Consider the following 17,151-nt stretch of genomic DNA (forward strand, 5'->3'; position numbering starts at 1 on the left):
CCCAATTTCAACATGCAAAGGCGGTCCAATAAATAAAAACATCCCTCAAACCTGAAGAGCTGGGACAGCGCCAATGCCCGAGGACGGGCTGGGTATCATAATGGAATACTAAATTACCCTGACAGGGGAATAGAATATTTATTCAGAATTCTCATATTGGAAAAGCAGTAGCATTTATCTTGCGGCGTCAGAGCGGCTGGCTCTAATTCATCTCGCTTTCCCTCACAGCAAAGAACAGAGTCTTTTATCAATGTTTCTTTTGCTATTATTCACTGTCCACGTAATGATCTCAACGGCGCTACCTGCCCGTGAATATTTCAAGCGATGGCGCGTAGGCTTTTAATTACTCTTTAATGCGCCGGCTGGACTTTTATCTCGTTGCGAACATTTGCTATGTGAAAGATTCCCTTTCTTGTACTTTTTGGCACCACTAGACTCTTGGCCTACCTCGACCCCTCTCTGAATCTCGAACGCTCACGTTTCTCCACCTTGCTTTTAGAATTAGTATTCGTGTGTGGTGCCGTGAGATTTGGGAAAAGCCCTGAGGGTTGTTTCTTTCTCTTCTTTTCTTCCACAGTCCATTGATCCGGGCCAGCAGTTCACCTGGGAACATTCCAACCTGGAGGTCAACAAACCCAAGAACCGCTACGCCAACGTCATCGCCTACGATCACTCCCGCGTCATCTTGGCTCCAATCGAAGGTCAGCTAGAAGCGAACTCCGCTTTAACTACACTTGTGTGTTGTTTAAAATGCTGTGAAATTCATTGGACACATTTTAGAGAGATTTATTTTAAGATTTAAAAAACTTATGAAGGTTTAAAAATCAATTCATTTTATTTTCTAGCATAAAATTTGAATGGTTATTCACAACTTAAAGTCAGATCATATGCAATGGGTTGACATGATACTGGAGTAGAATTGTATAGTATTCCGGTAAGATTGAAAATTTCCCAGAGTTCTTTGCGGACTTCTGTTGAGTATGTTGCTTTGTGGGTTTTGAGTTTAAGATTTTTGCGGTTCCATTTGTGGAAGGTTTTGAAATATAAGTTGAAATATTGTTTCAACTTTCAGAAGCAAGAAACACAACTGTTCTGTTACGTCAAACTGAGTGTTGATATTTCTCTTTCTTTCTTTCTAGAAAATGCTTTTTGATAACAAAGTAAAAATTAGCTTCCTTTCATCCCTCTTTCAAAACCATGAAATTTAGCCAACAGAAGTTTGTTTTGTAGCATTGCTGTATTGGCTGATAAACCATCCAATTTACTTCCAGAATTCCATTACAGCATTCCAGTAATATGTATACATAAATTAGCGCTTTAAAGCTCTTTGTTCCTGGTTGACATCGCCCCATGCGAACTGTTAATCCTCAAACTCCCTCGTGTTGTTTACAGTCGCCCCCCTCCACTTCCTGTTTTGCATTCCCTCCCCGGTTTCCGCATCACCTTGATTTTCGCCACAGTTCACCACGACCCAATTTAGGCTAGCAATAACGTGCCGTAACGAAAGCATCACAAAGACAGCGCCATAAATGCATAAAATTAATCAAGTTTGAAATTTCCATTTTACAGCGCAGTGATTTTGCCATTAGAAACAGCGGCAGAACAATCCGAGCAGGCAGCCGTCCTCTGTTCACTTAGCTATGACTAAAGCCAAGCTCCTCCGCTGGCTTTGTGAGGCGGCAGAAAGCTTTTAATGGCGTTTTCTTTCCCTGTGATTGCTAATTTTGCCTTTTCTCTGAACTGGGGGGGCTCTAAAATTAGCGTGGCCCGTGTTTCATCGCTCATTGTTAAAGCGTGAAAACAGCAATTTAGCACCGCCAGCCCGTGTTTGTGATTGAGGCTTTCGTGTTGAGTAAACTGCACAATTAAATAATCCACTTGTAGGTTGTTCGCGAGAGGTTGGAGCCGAGCATGGGACCCCGTGTGTAGTAATGGCATACACAAATTTTGTTTAAAACCGTCACTTTGTTACACGATTAGCTACTATAGAGATTTATATATCGAGCTGTCAGGTAAAAAAGAAAAAGTAACCTGCAATTTATGTTTAAGACATAGATGGCGATAGAGAGACAATTAACGGTTTTCTGTTTTGCAGTCAGGGTTTCGGTTAAAACAGCATCCCTACATATTAAATTCAATCCGCAACGTTTCGCTACACATGCGAGTTGTATCTCAAGTTGCGCAAATTTACGAAGAATGTAAATCCCAGGAAACGCTACATTTATTTGGTCTCTGAACATCTCAAACCTGCAATAGTGACTCCAACTTTGGCTGGCTGTTGTGACCTGTAGCTCACAGGAGATTTACGTTCATTCTAGCCGTCTCACGGATGCAGAGCTTAGAAGGGACAGAGTTCGGCTGCTTACTGGAGATTTACTGCCGGCTGCCCAAAGGGGAGAGAGAGGGTCCGGTTTGGGTTCTGCTCACTGATTTACTCCTAGTCCAGCCTAATTCCATCGTATAGCATCTGGTCCTAAATCAGCCGCTGTGGACACTGCCGGCCCTCAGAGAGTTAGATAGAGCAGAAAAACCAGAAGTGTGAAACGGAGACAGAAGCAAAAGAACTTGATGGATGTTGTTTCCATGGGGATTATTTTCTCTGATGGATATCTGTCAGACGCTGTGAAATAGCCTATTACCAAAGTGTGACTTTAAATCACGTAAGTGGGGTAGAAAGCAACGTTTTTAACCTTTTCACAGACCCGCACACAGCGACACCAGCAGTCATATTAAAACTCGGAACTAATGAAGAGAGTTTTTACACTTTTACTCGTCACTTTTGTCAAGTTTTCAGCAAAAGTAGTCTAATTTTTATTTTGTACTTTATTTTGGCTCTATCATAGTTACCATCCTCCTGCTTCATTTTCAGGTATCGTAGGCAGCGACTACCTCAACTCTAACTACATCGACGGCTACAGGAAACAGAATGCGTACATAGCCACGCAAGGACCCCTGCCGGAGACGTTCGGAGACTTCTGGAGGATGGTGTGGGAGCAGAGATCGGCTACTGTCGTCATGATGACCAAACTTGAAGAGAAGTCAAGGGTGAGACTAATGATTTTTTTTTTTACTAAAATCGTACTTTCAATTTCTTACCATCAAATCTTTGGCATTTGCATTCTTTGGAGCTTGTGCAGTGCATTCTGGGATTGTTTTAGTCATTTCAGAAGGAAGTTTATGATTGACAGCGTTCACGGCAAGGGATGTGTAGATAAAAAGCACACTTGATTTTTCGTTCTTTAAGACTTCATCGACTGCTCTTACACGCTTGTTTTAGTGTCTGGCCCTCAGACTGAACAAATTGACATTATTCCAGTTGAAATGACATTACCGGATGAATGAATAAGCAAACGGACAGAGAAAAATGGAGAGAAATAAAGAAAGAGGCTCTGGTGAGAAAGGAGAGAATCTTTTCTCAACGCTATCAGAGTGCTGCTGCCTATTTACCAAGAGAGCGAGAGAGAGGAAGTAGAGAATCTCTTTAGCTGAAGACTTCCTCTACAACAAGCCAGATCTCTTGCACTCAAGATACTGAAATCGTCTGGCTTTGCTCTCAAGCTTTTAATATGTATATTTTTTGCTATTAATACTACATTCTCATGCAAAAAGTTTGTATTGTGTTGATGGTGATAATCTACAGTGGGCGGGATTTAACAGGACTCCCACGTACTTCACGTCAGTATCACGTCTCTCTCACACCATTTGAGCGGCTTGTTAGCGGTCTGTCAGATAAGATCAGAACGAGCGGATCGTCCGGTGGAAGCGTCAAAGCTGTACGCTTTTGCTGTCACAACGCATCAGTGTGCCTTGGCCGCCCGTGACGCGCCACTCTCCATATTGAGTGAATTTTTATCAGGGAAGTGGCGGGCCGGGGGTCTGTCAGTGTGCCAGGTGTCAAAGAGGGGAAGGAAAACATTATAGCAGGGTAATTGATGTGACGTGGGGGGAGACGCGGGTCGTCTAGGAGAATTCGTGCAGGTGTGAACCCCCGGAGCTAAAGCCGGTTAGCCTTTTCCAACCGACTGTACACAGATATATGGCTTCGAGTCTGCTTCCGCTTTGCTAAAGCAAGGTCGATCAAGTTTAAACTATGATGACAGAAATTTGACAAAGTAAGTAAATTCAGCATCGTTATCACAAAGTTAAGGTGATCTAATGTTAAGAAGTTCTTCGCTCACAAAACCAATAAAATGTGAAATCAAAGCTAAAACTGCAAGGCCAACAGTCTCGACCTAGTTTGGATTTATTTGCTTTATTCTTTTTAATTCTTATGTCATTTGAAAGCGGCGCCTCATGCTTTTGCTCACGAACGTGCACAATATTGTCTGCATTTGAAATAGCTATCAGATGGTTGTTTGACCCAAAACGAGGTTTAGTTCAATATCACGGTAATTCCTCAGCGCGGAGACGATTTCAATAAAGGACTGAAGATATTTGCATGAAAATACCTGAGTAAATGCAAGCAAGTAAATAATTTTGGATTCAAGAGAATGGAGTCTGTGTAAGATGTAATAACGTTGACTCTTTTCTCTCGATCCACAAAGATCAAGTGCGATCAGTACTGGCCCAGCAGAGGAACGGAGACCTACGGGATGATCCAAGTGACGCTTCTGGACACCATCGAGCTTGCCACTTTCTGTGTGCGAACCTTCTCTTTACACAAGGTAAGACCTTCTGATGATTCACGTGAACTTGCACTACGTGAATTTTTTAAAAACGTAAGATTATTGCAATAAAATCTAACCATCACTTATGTAAATGAAGAGTGTGCTGAAATTACAAATTATGAACTACCTAAAATTAATTAGCCACTAGTGACAAATCGTGATGAATTCTGTTGAGATTGTGTATCTCATAATTAACAATTGGTTGTAGCGACAATCCTTAAGTTGTGTTGTATCGTGCGTTTTTTGCGTATTGTTCGGATTTACAAATAGTGGCTGTAGCGCAAATAATTTACTTAAATGTTCGCAAACGTTGAACAATTTACAACACACTCGCCCCAAGAAACTGTTAATGTACCAAAATCTGACCCATCAGACATCCTTCTGATGCATGCGTGCATACACCAACGATTTACAAAACACCGCAGAACACGCCGTCCCTTAAGACAACTAAAAACCGGTGTCCCCTTGTACTCAAAAGCAACAGAACATTTTATTCGTTCATGATGAAAATGGCTTCAGGTCAACGTTGAACATTTCATCTGTCAAGCCCTATTTGGTCCGTTGAAAAGACTGGCGTTCGTGAGACACGCTCTTTCACCTGGCAACTCTTTACTTTACACGTTTAAGACATTTTCCGACTCGCCTTTTATTTCCCTCCAGAGTTTTATTTGTGAGCAGGCACACAAAAAATAAATAAGCCAACAGTATGATTGTAGACTGTGGAGACGACTGGGACGCTTCTCGAATGCCCTCATCTCGCCGGCGTACGCAAGTGCGCGCGCTCAGGTTTTTATAATCTCCTCATTCCACATCCATCATCTTTTAATGTTACGCCTGCCAAAGAGAAGCACTTAGCTAAGTGGCCGGAGCAAAAACTACTCCATGGCAAATTGGCTTTCCAGACACGCAGCGGTCAAGTAAAAACACAAAGTGGATGAAGAGAGAGAGAGAGAAACGAAGAAGGGCCGGTGAGTTACAGTCAAACGCTAACGTGAATTAAAATGGATCGAGCTTTTACCGTAGCGAAGGGCGCGGTAAGACACGAGCGGCAGTATTCATTAAAAACCGTCGCTAAGAGCTATGAAGCTTCTGAGAGGGTGCTTTTTGTTTTAAAGCCGGCATAATGGCGTATTTTAATAGAATTATGCTAATAAATTAATCAAATGATTCGCATTCGTCAATGTTTGCCGTGAAAGACGGCGACAAATGAGTTACGTTCCTACAGCGATCGATCATGGGACAATATTTACACTTGTGGAATTTCTCTGCCTGCGTGCGTGTGTAAATAGACAATACAGCATTCATTACATCTCATAACGGTAAATACACATTGTTTTGTGTCGTGAGGGTAAACAGTGTTTTGATTGCACAAATATACACGCACAGTGGCTGGAAATCTGTGTATTTATGTGCCGGTGTCTCCTGCAGTGGCCCGCAGCCGTCCCGAAGTCATGAATTCGTAAAAACACATCCACAGCAGAAAACACGGCCTGCAGAAGAACAAAAATCCCCGAAACTGGGCCAGTTCGCTCTTAATTACGTCGTTTATTTATTCATTTATGCAAAAAGAGGCCTCTGTGAGAAGAGCAGCGGCGCTGAGATGTAAAAAACCTTCAAAGAGCGTCCAGAACGAGAAATAAAACTGAAAGATAAAAGTAGAAGGACGTTGTGAAGCTTTTCTGTCGTCGTCTTATTGTTTCTGGCTTTCTTCATTGCATCGAAACACAGCTGCACTGCAAATAAATGATTTTTTTTCTTTCTGTTATTGTCTTGTTTTCCAATACAAATACTGTATCTGAAAAACCGTAAATTAGGAATATTAGCTCTGGAAATATTTTGTAATATTATTTATTACATTATGGAAGTTTCTTAAAGAAATATAAAAATGAAGTTAATGTTTTCTAAAAAAATATCTATAATATATATATATATATATATATATATATTATAACTGACACTTTGGTCTTTAACATAAACTCACTTAATTTTAACCCCTTTTTTCATAGAACGGGACCTAAAAAAAGACTGAGCAAGAAATACATTTTCTGCAGTCACCTCTGACAAACATTGCGACAGACGTTTACATAACCAAAAATGTTGATCTCTTTCTTACAAAAAAGTAGAAATTAAGGAGAACGAAATGTTTAAATACTGCTATTTTCTATGTCTGTACTTTGACCCATCCATCACGACTCATGACTGTATTGTTGCGTTGGTTTCTGCGTATGTTGATTTTCTTGTCATCTGATATTTCAGAACGGTTCCAGTGAAAAGCGTGAAGTTCGACAGTTCCAGTTCACTGCCTGGCCGGACCACGGCGTTCCCGAGTACCCCACCCCGTTCCTGGCGTTCCTCAGGAGGGTAAAGACCTGTAATCCGCCTGACGCCGGCCCCATCATCGCCCACTGCAGGTCGGAACCCCCGAAAGTGTTTCTGGTCCTCCATGTTCTCATAGCTAAGATCTGAATGGTAAATCTTTCCTTGCACAACAGCACATTGCTCACAGAAATGTAATGCGTTTTCAGTGCCGGCGTGGGTCGCACGGGTTGCTTTATCGTGATCGACGCCATGTTGGAGCGTATAAAACACGAGAAGACGGTGGACATCTACGGTCACGTGACCCTCATGCGCTCCCAGAGGAACTATATGGTGCAGACGGAGGACCAGTACAGCTTCATTCACGACGCCCTGCTGGAGGCCGTCGCCTGCGGAAACACGGAGGTGGCCGCCCGGAGCCTCTTTTCATACATCCAGAAGCTGGCGCAGGTGGAGACAGGGGAACACGTCAGCGGTATGGAGCTGGAGTTTAAGGTAATCGCAAGTTTGGTTGATCCCATATTTAGGGGTTTCTTTGTGGAGGCCTTACGTTTCTACAACATCTTTTCAGCTTTTTGTTGAGCAGGGAGGAAACATGAGGCCAAAAAACATGCACTTGTGTTCAGGTCAAGCGTTTGTTTTAAGGCTAATCTGACGGGGCCTGTATGAGAGATTTTAGGTTAAGAAGGATGACACGTGTGGGTAACGGGGTTGACCGCGCCGACCTCTGTGAAGCCCAGCGGACGTCCCGACACACTCCACCTGCCGGCGTTTATTACTTAAGCAGTTCGGTTCATGACTGACTCTCCCCGCTGAGCTTCACAGGGCCTTTCAGGTGCCTCTTTGAAAACTACTCGAAAGCAAAACAGCCAGCGAAACGGAGAGAAAACGTCCTGGAGCATGAACCAAACGGATTTGGCTAAAGGCTTAACCTGCCGGAACAGCCAGAGCGTTCCACAGACCTTTTCAGACATCTGACCTAGAAAGGGAAGAATGGTACCTTAGCACTACTGATGCTAATTGGAGGTTACAAGTCCTAATTTTGATCGTAACAGAATAGCTGGAGAAGCGTGTGCGTGCAGAACCGCAGCGCAACCAGCGTCCTAAAAATGAGTGACCCACTTCGCCATTGGCCGTAAGTGATTTTATCGAGCGGGATTCTGTGATGGACGATGGATGGATTTTGGGTAATTATAACAACAATGGGAGCTGACGGTGTTTCCTGCTAGCGCACGGAATCTGGGTCACCGAGTCTCGTCGGTATACAAACACACAGGTGGGGTGGACAAAACAGCCATAAAAAAAACAAAATAAAAGTGGGGACCGTTAGACGGCCATGTGATGTTTATCAGCACAATCCCTCAGGAGTGAACGTCTGAAACTCAACCACACTTACAATGAAAAGATTCTCTTGAAAATAAGTCACACATATATGCTCAGTCACGGTGTTCAGGTGCAGCCAGAAAAATCTGAAAGACAATCAAGATGCATTTTAATGGTTAATATGATGCTTTGTAGAGCAGGATTTCTCGTGCTATGATTTGTTGATTCATTTTTGTGTGTTGTGTTCTCCCCGCAGCGTTTGGCCAACTCCAAAGCCCACACGTCCCGATTCATAAGTGCCAATCTGCCATGTAACAAATTTAAAAACCGTCTGGTCAACATCATGCCCTACGAGACCACTCGAGTCTGCCTGCAGCCAATCAGAGGCCTGGAGGGGTCCGACTATATCAACTCCAGCTTTATCGATGGATACAGGTATGAACCAGCTCATGCTTTTTATCGGTAAAGAGACGTTTGCATATATTTCTTATTATTAAAAAAATAGTATTTGGTTACATTTTATTTTTTATCAAAATAAAAAATATATAAAAATCATAAAACATATTCTGTAATATATTAAATAAATATCATAAAAATAAAATGGTTTTCAAAATTCGACTTAGAAATGAGTCACTTAATGTATCAACTACAAATAAATAAGAATTAATCTAAAAATAAAATTGAAATAAAATCTATAGTAATATTTAAAATATGAATATTTATTTATTTTAAAGATATGACAAAAAGAAAAACGTGACAAGAGTGCTTAAAATGTCACTAGAATTAACTTGCAAAGTGACAATTTGTAAATAAATGTGAGGCAACAGATAAGAAAGGAGACCAGGGTTGTTATCATTAACTAAAATGTGTCAACTTTCTCTTCCTTTATAATTTATTATATTTTTTTTATCAGAATAAAAAACAATATTAAAAATGACATATTATTTAAAATAAAAATCATAAAAACAAAAAGGTGTAAAAAATCCACTTAGAAATATACTCAAATGATTCACTATATTTATCAACTAGAAATAAATAGATAAAATATATTGTAATATTTAAATTATTAATATATATATATTTTTTAAATATGCCAAAAATAACATGACGAAAGCGCTAAAACTGGAAATAACTTCCAAAGTACAAATTTGAAAATAAATGGTAATTTAAAAACTATAATAAAAACTTAAAAAAATAACTCTGACTCTGCTTTTATTACTTTATTATATGTATTGTTAATTTATTTATTATTCATATTAGCTTTTAGATCACAAAAAAATGCTCAAAGATGCTATTGTCTGCTGTGACATGAAGTTTAGCTTCATTTCACATTGATTTTGCGCAGATCATCTCACATCCATGTTTTCTCTGTCATTCCCGCAGACAACAGAAAGCTTATATAGCCACGCAGGGGCCGTTAGCAGAGACCACTGAAGACTTCTGGAGGATGTTATGGGAGAATAACTCCACCATCGTAGTGATGCTCACCAAACTCAGAGAGATGGGCCGGGTGAGTGTCTCATACAAAAGAGGCAAACCTTCTACTCTGCAGCAAGTCATGGGGTTGAATCAACATGAGTGGTGTGTGTTCACAGGAAAAGTGTCATCAGTATTGGCCCGCCGAGCGTTCAGCTAGATATCAGTACTTCGTGGTGGACCCGATGGCCGAGTACAACATGCCTCAGTACATCCTCCGAGAGTTTAAAGTCACAGACGCTCGGGTGAGTCCAATTGTGTTGCTTATTAAAGCTTTATTTTATGATGATAAGATTTAGATGCTTTTCGAAATATGGTTATAACTTGCAAGCGTTTAGCCGAAACGACTCAAACCCTCATCGGTCAAGTGGCTCCTCGTTCACAAAGACGCCGGCGGACAGACCGGAGGAGAAGATGAGTGATGTCACACCAGACGAGCCCTTTAATTGTGTCATCCAGACAGGACTCTCCAGTAATCAAACTCCGGCCCGCTGAACCTCAGAGAGCTTTCATCAGATGAGGGGGTCCGCACGGCCCGATGAGAGGAACAGAAGAGAGGCCGAGGCACTCGCAGTCGCTGCGTTTAGAATCACGTTTTCAATCACACCATTGGACACGCACCGCTCGACACTTCAGACCACATGCGTCATTCGTTTCAGGCAGTTTTACACCTCGCTTTCTCACTGAATCACGTTGCACCATGGACTTCTTTTGTGGCGGAAGCAGTGATCAAAACAGAAGGAGATTTATGTTTGTTGTGAAATGGCGAATGGAGGTTTGATTTTGACAATCTCAAGGCAAATAGTATTTTATGATGTGGCTAATTTGTATGAATTCATATGAATAAGTCACTTCAAAAAATTATTCTCAAGAAAAAAATTGTTTCCTAAGAGCTGTTGTTGCCAAGTAGATAAAAAATAATGTAATGCAAAAAGTAATCACAGTAATATAAAAGTATTATGTTTACATTAATTAATTGTATGTATTTATGTTCATTTATTGATCATATTAATATTTTATATGAAATATTTTATTAATATTATATATTTTATTTTATAATAATATTATATTTATTCATTTTATTTATTAATAGATTTAATGATATTTTAACATTTTGTAATATGTTTTAATATAAATATGACATATATTTATTCTGCTATGTTTTATTAGTATTATAAATGTGAATAATATTAATGATAATATGTTATTTTTTATTAATATTAATGTATATTATTTCAAAAGTAAGAGTTTAACTTGTATTCATTTTACGTATTAATAGTCATTTACTGAGATTTATTATGTTATATATGTTTTAGAATAAATATTACATATTCATACATTCTTTTATATTATATTTTATTGCTAATAATAATATATTTTTTAGCATTTGTGTACATTAACCAATATAACAATGCATAGCAATAACAGATTTTTAGAAAACAGTGGAAACTTGTCCAATGAGATCACAAAATGCATTTAAACGATCACAAGTTGCGTAATTGTAGCGTGGTGAATACATCGCGATCATTATAATGACATTTTGACAACTTTCTAATGTGTCTGATCCGGCAGGTATTGAGATGAAATGTGTTTAGCGTCTTGTATAGACTTGCACCGCAGGAACAAGTGAAGATTCCCGCCCCTTCCTTAAACCTAATTTAATCGTCCAGCCGGAACTTCCCTTCGATTATTTTTCTTTCAAAGCCAAAGACTTCCTTCTCTCTCCTTCATCGGAGGGGCGTCGAGGTCTCCGCTCATCCATCAGCTCCAACGCCACGGGGTACTCCAAAGCACAAGTCGGCCCATCGATCACCCGCCCGGATCACTCCATTTAGCACTGTCTCCAGCAGCCCGCTCTCGTCATGCCAGCCGCACCATCGATTTCCCTTAACGCAGAGTTATTCCAGCGAATAAAAAATCTGTGACACAACTTGGAGTGCGAGCGGAGTCGAGATGAGAGGGTTGATGTTCGGTCGCGTAATCTAGCATCGGGATGGCAGCTCTCCGTCGGGCTTGTCAGCATCCGTTTGGATAAGGTCACTGATTGACTGATCCGGGAACCATCTCGTGCCGTGAAAGAAGGGATTGTGTCGGGAATAAAGATCCGGGCGAGGGTTCTGACGGAGGGTGATTGACATGAACGCTCTTGACATTTATCTCTTTATCTCTGTGTGGTCTCGCTTGCAGGACGGACAGTCCAGGACCGTGCGGCAGTTCCAGTTCACCGACTGGCCGGAACAGGGGGTGCCAAAATCCGGAGAGGGTTTCATAGACTTCATCGGGCAGGTGCATAAAACCAAGGAGCAGTTCGGACAGGACGGGCCTATATCGGTCCACTGCAGGTGAGCGCACGCACCCTTTGATGTTCTTTTATACAAACCTGATCTCTTTCTTCCGTCGGCTATTTGCTTTCTCTCTCATTCTGTGAAATATTTGTGTGTGTCCTCATCCCTCTCTTCTGTCTTCTCAGCTCATCTCTCCCACGGCTTTCATATCTAATGGAGACACATGGTTTTGTCATTAATTGCATGATTACGTACAGTGAATGGAAGTGTAAATCCCTTCATTCAGCGCGACTTCACGCCCCTCAGATTTCACACTCAGTGAAGAGCAATGCGACCGGCTGCCTGGAGAGCGAGTGGATTCTTCCTTTATCCTTTCTGTCTTCATCGCCAAACAGTATTTTACCAAAGAAATGTCCAAATAGTTCTGCCTAATGAATCCAAACAGCACGGTTTCCATCTAACCTCCGTACTCGCTTTCCCAACATCCACGTCGCTTTCGATCCGTAAGCCTGTTGTCATATCAATTATTGTCGGGTCGGTGAAGACTCTCGGCACCAAAGCAGCTTATAAAGGAGGCCTCGGAGTATTAGACTTAAGACTCCTATTTCAAGCGCTGTCAAAGCGAGACCGGCTCAGCGGCTGTGCGTTTGAGTGGGGTTTAATCGCAACGGCGTACTACCTATTCTTGAAAGAAAGTATGGCGTGTCTCGGCACAAGTATGCGAACGGTGATGTACGTGAATGTTTGATTCCAAGAGCTCATAATCGACTGTTTTTTTTATAGCGCCGGTGTCGGTCGCACCGGAGTCTTTATCACACTCAGTATCGTGCTGGAGAGGATGCGTTATGAGGGCGTGGTGGACATCTTCCAGACCGTCAAAATGCTTAGAACGCAACGACCAGCGATGGTGCAGACAGAGGTGAGACATTTGACCATGGTATTCACCAATCTGATCTGATTTGTAAGTTTTTTACGAGGTGGCTTATTCGTATGAATTCCGACGTTTTGAATCGTACATAAACGTGCAATTGCTAGAAACGCAATTTTGAAGGGCCACCCCTAACCAGAATGTACGGATGAGATTGTACTTATTTGTATGATCTAGCCACATCGTAAAATAGTTACGTTTTTGCTATGTGTTGTTATTTACTCTATTGTACTCCAAAGCTTGAACTTTTCAAACCACGTTTCCTTTTTTCCACATCTACAGGACGAGTATCAGTTCTGCTATCAGGCAGCTCTGGAGTACCTAGGAAGTTTCGATCACTATGCAACGTAAAAAGCCATTTTGTTCGCCCTCCCCCACAACCCCCCTCCCCCCCGACAGCCTCCTGAGCCATAAGAACTCGCTTGAAACGACGACAAACACTCAACATTCGAATACGGAAACACAATGGGAAATTTTTAACGATTCGACTTTTCGGAAACGCCGTCACGAATAATTCCAATTGGCTGACACGGACCATATACACACCCAGCTCACGAGGAGGAAGCAAACGTCACGGCTCAGGCTGTAGGAGGGGAACGATCGAGGTGTCGGACCACTAACCTTACCTCAAGTGTTCTGATGTGGAGGACATGTGTGCGTCATTTAGATCCAAACGAACTTTGAACATTTTACATAAAACGATGAAGGAAATGCCAGGTGGAGAAACGAACAAAACAAGCAACTCAACCTGGTTGGATAAACGGTTAACTTACGATTGTGGCAAAATCTTGCCTCGTTTACTACGGTGGAAACTCGCAGGTACAGTTTTTAAATGGCGTTTCAAACCCAACGAAAGGAGATCTTGTTGCATTTGGAGCGACGGTACGAACAGACGACAAATGATTTCTCCAAGCTTCTCCTCCACACAATCCTGGAAGCCACTTAAGAAGCTAACTGATTTGCGAAGTAAGTCTCCGACAAGAGACTCGACACGTCTCAAGGCATTCTGCGTTAACGACGTCGTACGTTAAAAACCCAGTCGCAGTTAACGGTGCTTTGAGGACACGCTAGCAAACGTTTCTGCCGATGTAGCTCCTCCTCCATTCTCCTGTGAGCCAGTAGGTGCGCGACCTTAACCGAGAGGAACCGATTGCATGATTCGTCATGTTGGGACGGCCTTGTTGGGAAAGTTTTCGTTTTCGTTATTACAGTGTCCCCAGTGACCAACGTTCATTGCCATGATTTCAAGTTTTTGTCTTACACCCGTGTTTTTCGTCCGTCGCTCTCGATACCAAACATGCTGCTTTCGCTCCATTATGCTGTACGTGTGAGGATTGTGATCGAGCGGACTGGATAGACTCGAGTGAATGTGTTTTGGTCCCGGTTCTTAATCCATTTCACGATGCCCCAAAACGAAGGAAGACGTGCACTGCCCATTTAATTCAGTCATTTAGTTTTCGAGAGATTTGCCAGCAGGTAGATTTTCGCTAAAAAGCAAGAAACGGGCAATCATTTACAAAAATAACGGTACAGCTATGTTCGGATGTATATTGTTGTGGGTAGGGCTGTTGTACATGTGCATGAGTGGGAGGAGTCTCTTCTTAATCACGGATTGGCTATTTTGAAGAATGAATTGTGCTTGGAGTGTTCTGATTGGTGAGAGAATGAAAGGAGCCGTGTGTAATCTTATTTCCAAAAAAGCCTTATTCTTGTTAACATCATATGATAAAATATATACGTTGTTGTATTATTTTGTTTGTTTAACACTCAATTGATTTCATCGTTTTGTTTTTTTAACAAGATACTGTACTCATTTTTTTTCATTCGCAAGGAAAAATAATGCTCATTTTGCTCATGTTATGTTAAAAGACATTCTATTTTTTCACTGTAGAAGAGTTACGTGAGATGTGTTTGTGCGTGTATACGCGTGGGATGTATGCACACACACTCGCACATATATTTAAATGCAGAATATAAAGATGTATCCAGATCTTATGAATAGCCTTTTTTGTGTAATGTTTTTTTTCTATTTTTCAGAAGGGGGCGTTCGTTTTTATACCACCAGAAAATGATGAATTGTGTGTATGAAATCATGTATGACTTGTTTTTTGTTTTTCAGCAGGCTGGGAAAATGCATTTTAAGAAATGCAAAAATTTCCCATGAATCATTGCGGTCAGAGCCGGAACGCCTTTGATTTGAGTTCAAGGGCAGATTGAATCACTATTGTTATTGATTAGAAATACTAGTATTAACTGAAGTATTACTTTTATAAGATGTAGAATTGATTTACGAAACGTTGAAATTGAACAAAAAAAAAAGAAATAAAATAAACTACATTTTGTTACAGCCCATATCTGTGAAAACCCTTTTTTTACGTTTTGACTTTTTTTATTTACTTTACAACCACAGAATGTTTTGGTATCAGCTACGATCCTGGATATAATGACTGTAAATAAACAAATATATATTATATGTATTTGTATAAATTGACCCACAAGATTTGTGTCTTTGAACAATACTGAGATAAACAAAAGAAGTTTATGCTAATGGCAAAAACCTTCCAGAGTTTTGAAAGAAAACTTTGTCTCACACTAACAGCTCTGTTTATCTGGGATCCCTCCATTTCTCTCGTTTTTCACCCGTTCACTCGTTCTTTTCTTATCTTAGCGGCCACACACTCAAGCCCAGTGGTGAGAGAAATACTGAAGGCTCTTCTTTTCCCGTAAGTCTTCGGGTGCCACGTCTCCACTTCATTTTTGGATGGAGCTCTTTAATCTAAAGGACGAGTTTTTTTTAATTAAGCCAATCAAAAGAAAGAAATTAGAAATCATTTGTTTGGCATTGTGACATTATTTTGTAAAGGTTAAGCAAGTGCATTAAGTAATCTTAAAGTATCATTGTTTGTTCGATGTGAATTAAAGTGGCACCACAAATACAACCATGCACATTCAATTCCGCAATTATCAAATAAATCAATATGTATCGCACTTAAAGGATATAACATTTAACAGAAGCTGTTCTCCTTAAAGAATGTAAATGACTTTGGTGCATGCTAACGTTGTAACTTTTTTGCATTGCGGTAGCGAGAATGGAAATGTGCTTAATTGTTATAAAAAGTCACAATGTGAGAGAAAACTTTTTGCAAAATATGGTTTCTAATTGCTCTCTTTTGATTAAGTAAAAGATAACACAAGAGGTGTTTTTACCTATTTTTATTGTAATTTTTATTTTTACCAAATTTTTGGTCGTTAAATTTGGATGAAGAAGGGCTAGCGCAGCCAGTGCCTATAAAAATGCCATACGAGCAGCGAGAGCAAATTGTCTTCATTGGTTGCGTGTTTAGCGATTAGCAATCATGACATCGTAGCTAGCATACAGAGCATCTCTCACCACTGCCCCACTGTTCCATCTCCTTAATCATTCTTTTATTATAGGTTGTTCATAGCAAAGATGTAGAAGTTTATGAATGCATGCCATGTTTGTATACTTTTATTTTTTTACTTTGGGGATTTTTCGTTACGGGACGAAGTATGAGAGCGGAGAGAACTTGGAACCTGGAAATTCCAGCGCTGCCTTTAAAACTGTTGGGAGTTTTGTGTGTTTCATGAACTTTCGTTTGGAATCGGACTCTTGCACGATTGGACTCAAAATCAACAATGGAAGAACTTTTTGTCCTACGATGTTGGACCTTTGACGACAGGAGCCAAACTAAGTCGAACTGATTAGGGAACATTAAATGACGAACCAATATACAAAAGTGAACGTATTAATACAACGGCCAACAAAAAGAAGAAAAAAAGCCAAACTCGAACGAGAAAATAGTTTTTATCGTACGAAAGCCATGTGCTATCGCTTTCAAACTGTTATTTCTGGTGGACACACAATAATTGGTTTGAAACCACTGTGTATGTAGATATGTTGACTTTGTATTAAAGAAATGTTGTCTGAATACATCGAGTGCCATGTTTTTGTGTCATACTTAAATTTGAGTTATATGTAAATTAATTTTGCATTACACATGATGATTAAAATTGGACAAGTTCGGTTTGAGAGACAGATGGCGAGATGAAATTGCGTATGGAAGACAATTCCACCGTCATCACACATGACAGATAAAGCCAAACACCATCAATTATTTCACAATCTGCTCTGATA

At 40.6% G+C, this 17,151-nt stretch overlaps 1 protein-coding gene across 15 annotated transcripts in view; it reads left to right on the forward strand.

Annotated features, from left to right (window-relative positions):
- Positions 1 to 16,945, forward strand: part of ptprsa (protein tyrosine phosphatase receptor type Sa) — a 156,271-nt gene extending 139,326 nt beyond the window's left edge. For all 15 annotated transcript variants that reach the window (XM_056758615.1, XM_056758622.1, XM_056758618.1 and 12 more), the window contains 11 exons: positions 578 to 701; positions 2,870 to 3,045; positions 4,545 to 4,664; positions 6,924 to 7,078; positions 7,193 to 7,478; positions 8,563 to 8,741; positions 9,690 to 9,816; positions 9,902 to 10,027; positions 11,970 to 12,124; positions 12,851 to 12,986; positions 13,278 to 16,945. In XM_056758615.1, coding sequence (XP_056614593.1) covers positions 578 to 701; positions 2,870 to 3,045; positions 4,545 to 4,664; positions 6,924 to 7,078; positions 7,193 to 7,478; positions 8,563 to 8,741; positions 9,690 to 9,816; positions 9,902 to 10,027; positions 11,970 to 12,124; positions 12,851 to 12,986; positions 13,278 to 13,346 — 1,653 coding nt within the window. In that variant the 3' untranslated portion in view covers positions 13,347 to 16,945. The remainder of the gene's footprint in view (positions 1 to 577; positions 702 to 2,869; positions 3,046 to 4,544; positions 4,665 to 6,923; positions 7,079 to 7,192; positions 7,479 to 8,562; positions 8,742 to 9,689; positions 9,817 to 9,901; positions 10,028 to 11,969; positions 12,125 to 12,850; positions 12,987 to 13,277) is intronic.
- The last annotated feature ends 206 nt before the right edge of the window (positions 16,946 to 17,151 follow it).

The sequence above is a fragment of the Triplophysa dalaica genome, chromosome 10, assembly GCF_015846415.1.
Source record: "Triplophysa dalaica isolate WHDGS20190420 chromosome 10, ASM1584641v1, whole genome shotgun sequence".
In the NCBI taxonomy this organism is placed as follows: Eukaryota; Metazoa; Chordata; class Actinopteri; order Cypriniformes; family Nemacheilidae; genus Triplophysa; species Triplophysa dalaica.